We start from the raw sequence: 9,287 nt of genomic DNA, 5'->3' as shown, positions 1-9,287 counted from the left end.
ATATTTTTCTTGAAAGTTATTTAATTATTTGGGAAAAACTATTCTCATATATTATATGAGATAAGTTTTCTCTCCTACACATTCTTCAATACTATTTTTTGTTAGATGATGGAGCCCACAAATTTATATCTGCGAGACGAGATAATTTATTTCTAGATTAATAAAAAAATAAAACCCTAATTATTTATTTTAAAGTGAGGAGTGTTATACTTAAACCAAAGAAATGCGATAGTGTTCGGGGGAGGGGGAAGGTGGTGTTTGAGAGTAGAGAAAGAGAAGCATCACAATGGCGTTGGAGCTGCTCTATCTTGTTCCTTCCATTACCATCTTCCTAGCTTTCTTTCCTCTCCTTCTCCACCACACTTCGCTTTCTGTTTCAGCTCAACCAATCACCTCCCAAATCCACCAAATCAACCTCAAAATCGCTCATTTAGGTAACAACTCTCGCCTTAATATTTTATCCATCAAGTTTCTAATTCATGTTATGTGCATCACTACGAATCCCCCATCTTCCCTTCCATAAGTTTTGCTTCTGCTTTGCATATCGATTTTATGTTGAGAACCTTTTTTTTTTTTTCTTCATTTTGTTTTGAGGAATGCAGAATCGGTTCTTGAAGAAAGCAATAAAAAATTAAAGGAAAGGGAGCTGTACCTGGAAGAGTGTGAGAAGCGAATGACTGAAATGTCGGAAAAAATCCATCATCTGCAATCTACTCTCTCCATAATGAAGGTTCGTCTTCCACCAGTTTCAAATTATGTCATCTGCATATTCTCTAAACTTCCTCAAGTATTTTTCCCCTTGTAATGTCGGAAAAAGAAGAAGCAACGCATAGTGAATAGACCTACTTATACACTTAATTTGACCTTCTTGTTTCAAATTGTCTATTATTTGGTCACATAATTGAAAAATATGTGATTATGCATAAGATTGATGCTTTCTCAATTTTTTCTTGTATTTGAAAATCATGTATTGATCTATCTTGCAGGCTGATTCGTTGCATGCTGAGAGACGGTTTAAAGCTCTGGAGGAAGAGGTTTTTTTTCCCCAAACTCCCCCAGTGTTACTTCTCTTGGTTGTTCATATGACACTGAATAATTTACGGCATTTTATTTTCTGGAGTTAATTAAAGTTCAACTGATATGAGGAATAGGCTTGGAAATGCATAGGTACAACTTCTTTGGCCTGCCTTGAGAAAGAACAACTTTGATCTCCATATTTTAAAATCTAAAGCACAAGATACTGAAGAGAAACTAGAAGAGGTCACTTCAAGAGTTGAAAAGGTTTACTTATGTTATCTTTTTTTTTTTGTCATCTATGAACTGATTTTTATTGTTTTCTACATTCTGGTTATAGTAGTTACTCATGTGAAGGAAATGAATGATTTCCGACAAATTTGTACCCTAAGCAACGACATTATATTTTATCCTTAATATTTACTGAATCCTACATTCAAAAACATGCATATAACCCCATATGGGAGAGCTGCCCAAAAAAATGGAAAATATTGTGTTGGGAGGGCCGCCCCAAATATGGGTCCGATAGTGCTCAAACCAGATTAAATTGGTTTGGATACCAAAAAACGTACGTATAGCCATGGGATTTTGTGGAGTAGGAGATCCCTAGCTTTTAGTACTGAGAGAGCAACTGTAAGTATTCTACAGAGGAAGTCAATTTTTTCTGAAATCGTCGATCATTCTAAGATATTCTTATTGATGCTTCAAGATTAATTTGGTTTATGAATTTATGCATTATGTCATTTTCTCAAAGGGAGATTTATGTCTAATATTGTTAGTTCTATGTTTTTTGGGTAGGAATCATAAAGCTTAAGAGTCTAAGATAACCAAAAGGGAAAACAGTGGCTTGTGCGTAAATTAACTATTGTGTAGTGTACAGAGTTTTCTAACTCAGCCTTTCCTAGTGAATCACCAACTACCAAGCTCTTTAGTGTAGCACTGCTGGGCATGACACATCAAATCAAATCGAAGACATAAGCATCTATGTAGCGAGAAAATTGGTTTAGGAGTATATATAATCCATTTTAATGCAGTATATAAATGTATTGTAGCTCACACAGGTTTTAGCTGATATAAAGACCTATTATGAATTTGCTTACTTTATATGCAATTTAACATTTTTTACTAATTAATTTGTGGCTTGGTTGAGATAGATTATAGATCCTTGCATTAGTTGATGTTAATTATCTTTTCCATTCAGATGGGTGATATTGTGACTGAACAGTGGATTCAAGTTCAGCATCTTGAGCAGGCTCTTCACATTACCAACGTATATGAAGTTCATTTTCTAGTTAATAAAATTTTGAAAACTTAACAAGTTTACAGTATTCTTTTCTTGTGCTTTTTGATCTTCTCATTTTCTTTATGCACGTGTGTGTTTGTATGCGCAAAGATGAGGACTCTAAAGGCCCGAAGACTAGCAAGCCTAACAAGATGCACATTTTTGAAGGTAATTTTAAGTGTTTCAGTATTCATATAACTAGTTTGAGCACTTCAGACTAATTTTTTAATGTAAACATAAGTAATACTTTATCACGTCTGCAATAATTATGTACTCTCGTGCAGTGTGATATTTTTTATCAAAAGATATGTGAGAAATTGTTGTGTCTTCCATCAGTAGCACCTTTACATATGCCATGCATCACAATTTCTCATGCCCCTTTCCATATCTTTGTTTGGTTCATAGTTTATCAACAGCCTTCTTGATGATCTTCGGGCACTGGATTCGTATGTATTTGGTGGAAGGACTGTAGTCAGTTCACTCATCACGCCGGCTATGGATCAGTTGAAGAGATGCTCTTCAATGGCCAAAAAGTATCACCATGAGGTCTGCATGAAAACATATATTAGTTTTTAGTTAATATTTGATAGATATTTGTGCCCTGGTTTTTCCCTTATTTGATAAATATTTGCGTAAGAAAATAATCTTTATTCTTTTATCCATCTGAAGCACATTCTCTGTGGAAACTTGATATTTTTATTTGAAATTTCATAATATCACACACATATATATAAAATCGTATTTAAAAGATGTTTTGGGGGATACAACGAGGCATTTTTAGTTTTTATTATTTAGCATTGTAAGGAATTCCACTTTCAAGAAATCCAATATTTATGCAGCAACAAATTTTTTAAACACAAATTGTATATGTAGCTTCAAGGTTTCATCAAAGATCTGATGAAGACAAATGAATTGACTGCGTCTCTTGCAAACGATGAGTTAGTTTTCTTCCTGGTAAGCTTAAAGATTTCAGTTTACTTTCTAAAAGTTTTAGATGAATAAATTCTAGGGTTTTGACTGTTCTTTATAACTTGTGGTATCATTCTTTGATTAAATGGACATGTTTTCAGGCTTGTGCTCTAATAACCTTTCCATTAATGAGTGCCTGGATGTTGCTTTCATCATAATTGCTGGGCAGGCAAGATTTTTTTTCCTGCTTTCTATAGTGACAACTGACAACTTTCTTCCAACACTTATGCTAGAAGAACATGTCATACGTTTCACAGTGATGGTGGACAAATGTAGTTTTGATCTAGTATGGTAGCAAGTAGCTGAAAATACTTCTCTTAGTGTGAATTTTGACAGCAGAATTTTAATGCTGCAGCTTCAAACTTTTTTCCGCCTGTACATATCTCTCTGAAAAGATCCTGAAATACATACTACTAGCCCTTAACACTCGCATACGTGTCTTATAAAACTTAAGAGATGGAAAGAAAAAAGAATGATAGAAAAAAGTGAGGAGGGGTGAAGGAGGTAGTGAGAAAATTTGAGTTAAATAGAGATTGAAAGAGAGAGAAAATTGGCCATTACTATTTGACAATATTTATTATTTTATATTTGCACATAGTCACTAGTTCAAATCATAACTATACCAATTAATTGGAACAAAACCTCGTGGAATATTTAGGTCAATCCGGGTGTGATTTCTTTTGATCAAATTAGTTCAAGTTACATAAAGCGAATTAGTTCAAGTTACATAAAGCGAATTAGTTCAAGTGTACCCAAAAGTCTTGGGGGTAAAGATGCACATCTACTCAAATGTAATGGTGAAAATTTTCTTACAAGAAAGAAATTTTTTCGTCCGCGGGCATATTACAGCTTTGTCCCTTGGTTTATTTATTTATTCATTTTTATTTTTTAATTTGGACGGGTTTCAAATAAAATCTTGGACTGTGAACAGTGGTTATTGTGTAGATGTCATGTCAATGTTACTAGAAGTAAACTAACAAAATAATCATACTTTATAATAGAATAATTATGCTTTTGTGAATATTTAATTATGAAGAAGGGTTACTTAAATGATAATTTGAATATAAATATACAACTCCAAAGTGGAATGCAGTTTATAACATAAATGACACTTCTGTCAACTTTTAAAAAATGAATTATGTATAATGGGATCAGTTTTTAAAATCTCAAGTGCTTGATGATTACTTAAAGTTTTTGAAATAGAATTTTATTTTGATTTTTGTGTTTTATTAATCTCATGTTAAAGGAGATAAGTTATCTCATGTCATAGGGATAAATTTGTGCGTTTTACCTCTTGCAAAAATAAATAGAAAAAAAAAGAAAAAGGTGGCATATTTATTGAAGGATGTATAGGAGAAATTTTTTATCTCATATAACATGAGAATAGTTTTTCCCTTGATTTTTATACCAAACTTAACATTTTTATACCAAACTTAACATAAAAGAAATCCAGTAAAAATTAGACTTTGAACAAAACAACTTATTTTCAAAAAAGTTTTTGTCTTATTCTCGCTGAATTTCTTAAATACTCTAAGATAAAGTATTTGATATTAAACTATTCCTCCATTAAAAAACAGTTCAAAATTAAAATTTAGACGAGAAAAATGTATTTTGAGACCAATTCAAGTTCATATAGATTACATAAAAACTTTATTTTAAAGCGTTCTCTAACTTTTTAAATGTGCAAACTTGAATAAAGAAAGATAAGACTTGAATACTAATACATATCTAACAAAATTTAAAAATAAAAGAACGTAAGTGACATAAATTCTTTTTTTAACACTTTTGTATTATTTAGTAAAAGCTTATGTTTACTTTTTTATTTACGAGATTAATATTAAATTTTATCTAATAATAATAAAAAGAGACTGTCAAATAATATTCTTAGCATTTCTCGTTAAAAAAATAAAAAATAAAAATAACTTTCCACTTTTAATTTAGATCAGATGGAATGGAATATCTACCTGATCATCAGATCGTAATATCTTATCTGTTATTCCAAATCTTAGCCTTATCCTGCGCTTTTTTCTCCAAATGTCCATGGAAGATACAAGGTGGGAGCAAAGACTCCAAGCCTTAACACACATCCTAACAAGCCCCACAACAACACCATCTCTGCACTCTCAATTCTTCATTGCCACACAAATCCCCTGCTACCTCAAATGGGATTATCCACCAATCCTCTGCTCTGATCCTTGGATTCTCAAAAGATGGGAATGGTCATTATTCCTCAAAAGGGTCTTCAGAATGGGGCTTCCTCAAACCTCTTGGAGGTCCAAGTGCCCATTCCAGCAACCCCCACCATTGATTCTTGCCAAGGGAGTGGATGAAGCTGAGTGGGGACACGAACAAAGGAGAGCTTATGTTAGAAAGAGGCTGTCTAGGAAACACCTTGACAAAAATGTTAACCCCCTTTTACCCATTCTAATTCCCAATCTTTTGTTGTTGTCACTTTTGATTTGGAATCCATTTCGCTCTCTTGATTGATGGGCAATTTAAGAACTTTTTTTTTTTGGGTGGAGGTTAAAACAATTTAGTTGCACTACAAAATCTTTGTCCAATAATTTCTTTTCATTTATCAACTTATTTTCGATCAATACGTGAGTTTTGATGTTTAGATTTTATAGATGTAAGTGTTTGAGCCTTTGAGGAATGTATAAATGGAATTCAGGGGTACTCAGAAATAGTTTAGCTCGGTTCATGGTTCGAGAATTTTAATTATTTTTCTATGTCATATCAGTTTAATTTAAAACATGATTACTTGAATGACTAACATTTTGAAGGATGTTTTCAGCAAAATGTTAGTATGTCTTAATTCAAAACTTAGACACTTGGATGCTTGAATCAATAATTATTTTGTGAATCCGATGTATGAGAATAATGATGAAATCATTTAAATTAGTCTGCTAAAATATTTATTAAGTCCTTAATGTGATTAATTTGGCATTAGAAGCAGATTTATTTTGGTTACAGATTATGAAGCTTTCTTTCTAAGAAAAGATACGTTAAAATTCCAGAGTTTATTGGGCCCCTCTCCCCTCCCTTTTACACTGGAGCCACGGTTGAATTGCTACTCAAATTTGGTGTCCTTGTGCTTGATTGGCCCTGTTTGTTTTCTCACATTCTTTGTGCAGGGTATTTGTCACATTGTCCAAAGTAAAACTTGCACTTGGAATTTGATCACTTCCTTAGTAGATGTCAATTGCACTGAAGCCCATGTCCATTACGTTAAATATGGAGCCTTTCCTGTATTTGGCCCAGTATGTTTTCTCTCGGGCGTTTCTAAGTAATATTACTTATAAAATATCACATTAATCCAAAATTATTCACCACTCTTTCTGCGCAAGCATTTGTATTTTTTAATTTTTTAGAACTTAGGAATAAAGAGACCCTACATAAAGGTCAAAGATCTGGAAAGGAAGCCCGATTTACATCATATTAAACGAGACTACCACAACCTGAGGGTATGAGCATAATTTCCAAGATGCAGAGTTTTTTCTTAAAGAGAGTTCACACAAACGTTGAAATGAGGGGTTAAAAAACAATTTCAATAACTATTTTATATATCACAAAAAATTTCTGCCACTTATGACTCCGTAAGGGTTTATGTGTACCTTTTTATGCATTTGTCTTTTACCTAATTTCTAAGCAAAGGAAGAATGTCTCTTATTATGCAGTGAACTTGAAATTTGTACATATTGATAATGAACAAATTGTGCTTATGGATTTCCATTTCTTCTAGCATAGATTTGCTTAAATACTGTTTGTATAATTGTTTTAGCCATTACAAGAGAATATTAAAGAGATATGATATAAAACTATTGGAAGCATATCACTTACTAACTTAAGCTTTTAGGTAAATTGATGACCAAATAAGAACAAATTTAACATTGCATATTGCATTCATTTATTTGGGATGGGAAGTTTTGCTGCAAATTGAGTCATATATTGACAGTCTTTGTCAAAATTCCTTAGACTAACACGCATGCCTTCGGTCATACGCCCAGATGGTCTAAAATTAATGGCGTAATTGGCGGAACTATAATTTATAGCTGCTTCCTTTCCAATAGGAAAAAGAAAAAGAAAAAAAGAAATTGAAACAAAATAGTAAAAGAAGGATAAAGGGCAAAGATGAGTAAGAGGTTAAAGTTCAAGAGGAACGCGTTCCATTTCATAGACTTCTCGAGAAGACAAGAATTTTATTTTTTTGGATTAATTTTTTCCACCTTATTCATAGCATTAGATGATGATCACTTGTCACCTCCTCGAAGACGTGGCACTCATATTGTTGCTCCATTATGGCAAAAATGAAAATGTTACTTGTCAAAAAAAGAAAAAAGAAGATTGAAACACATTTCTTTAAGCAAGTTATCATTGGCATGAGTGATCTGGCAAGAAAGAAAGAAGATTCCGCAAAAACAAAAAGGATAATATAAGGTTATGTGAGTATTTTAAATTTACACAAAGTTAAAAGGGCCGACCCAGTTCAAATACCCACTTCGTGAGTGTCTGGAGAAGGGAATACTCTAGGCAGTCTTTCACCTGCTTTTTGCAGAGAGGCTGATTCAAATCCGCGACCTGACACACCACGGCAAGCAAGCTTACCGCTGAGCCAAGCCCGCCCTTCAAATTTACACAAAGTTAAAAACGATAAAATCAAAAGAGAAAATATTTAAAAGAAAGTATTTCATCCTTTTAGATTTCCTAAAGTATCCTATTCTATATCTAAGATAATATTTTAAAATACTCAGGCGATGAAGACAAAAATTCCTCTTAACAAGCCCTAAAGCCGCGGACCTAAAATATATATATATTTTTTGTTAATAAGAGAGGCCCCAAAAACACAAACAAAAAGAATGTGTTTTTTTTTTTTCTTTTACTAACATGAGTTTGGTGATTTAATTTTTATTCCGTCTCACTATAAAACCTTAATTACACAATGCTACATTACTAAAAGAATGTGATTCTCATGATAATTTTATTAAAAGCTACACTCTTTTAATTATACATGATTAAGTAATAATGTAAAAAAAATTACACATTGGATCAAAATTAAGCTCTATCAATAAATATCTAGATCAATATTCCTATGTCTAGATAATGAACTCTTTAAAATCCATTTATTCAATCACCAAATAATAAATAGTTAAGAAGGTGGATTACGAAATCAAAAAAATAATTAGTTAATTGAAATATTTCCAAAAAGAGAGAGAGGGATTTCAATTAAAAAAAATGGTTTAAAAGATTCATAAAATTAAGGAAAGAGAGAAAAAAGAGAGAGGAGTTATTAGGTGTATTTTGTTTTCGTAATATGCTTTCAAAATATACTTCTTGTCTTGGAAACAGATATTTCATACCACTTTACTCAATCAAACTAGATTTAACGGTCAATCCATTTTACCCTTTTCTTTTTTTGGCTTTAGACTAGTATCGTAACAGAACTTTACACTTTTCTTGGTAATGCAAAATTTAATTAGACGTTGATTCCCAACTTACCTGCTTCTTTTATTACCTACATTAAGAAAATTTATGACCATCACTCTCCCTAATTATTTCACATGGGTGACCCAAAGTAGTTGGCATACATGACGAACAATGCAAACCCTAAAGATTTGTACCAGAGTTGGTCAGTAACTCAATAAACCTAACCAAACACGAGATTGAAAAAGAAGAAGCTAAATTCTACCACACCACAATTATTAATACCTGGCACGTGTCATGCACCATATAAACACCATGCACTTGGATTTGCAGAATCAACCTTCTAAAAATGTAGAAAGCAAAACTATGTTGATTTATTTTGAGGAACCCATTTTGTTTTGTCACAGTCAAGAGTAATACTAAGATCCTTAAAAGTGAATTTCATGCCTATTTGATTTCTCAAGATGATCCTCAATCTTGATATCAATGGAAAAGTTTAGGAGGGAGGATATTTTGACTACCAAAAGTTTTCACTACCACCTTACTACCTATTTAATCACCATTGGATTAACATTTTCTCTCTCTTCAAAAACTTTTTAAT

General features: G+C 32.4%; 2 protein-coding genes across 2 annotated transcripts; both read left to right on the top strand.

The window, feature by feature from the left end:
* Nucleotides 1-233: 233 nt before the first annotated feature.
* LOC133287912 (uncharacterized) lies at nt 234-3,680 on the top strand. The gene is made up of 9 exons (XM_061485614.1): nt 234-434; nt 603-730; nt 987-1,034; nt 1,168-1,281; nt 2,216-2,284; nt 2,408-2,464; nt 2,702-2,842; nt 3,170-3,250; nt 3,367-3,680. The coding sequence occupies exons 1-9, from the start codon at nt 287-289 to the stop codon at nt 3,421-3,423; spliced, it is 843 nt and encodes a 280-aa protein (XP_061341598.1). The 5' UTR covers nt 234-286; the 3' UTR covers nt 3,424-3,680.
* Nucleotides 3,681-5,232: 1,552 nt separating this feature from the next.
* LOC133287927 (uncharacterized) lies at nt 5,233-5,815 on the top strand. Its single transcript, XM_061485630.1, has one exon. It carries the CDS (start codon nt 5,300-5,302, stop codon nt 5,750-5,752), a length of 453 nt encoding a protein of 150 aa, XP_061341614.1. The 5' UTR covers nt 5,233-5,299; the 3' UTR covers nt 5,753-5,815.
* Nucleotides 5,816-9,287: the final 3,472 nt, after the last annotated feature.

This window comes from Gastrolobium bilobum, unplaced genomic scaffold (assembly GCF_033153095.1).
Source record: "Gastrolobium bilobum isolate Gb01-03AN ecotype WA unplaced genomic scaffold, APGP_CSIRO_Gbil_v1 utg12072, whole genome shotgun sequence".
NCBI classification, from domain to species: Eukaryota; Viridiplantae; Streptophyta; class Magnoliopsida; order Fabales; family Fabaceae; genus Gastrolobium; species Gastrolobium bilobum.
Note: the sequence above shows the minus strand (reverse complement) of the source record. Positions and strands in the feature narration are given on the sequence as shown.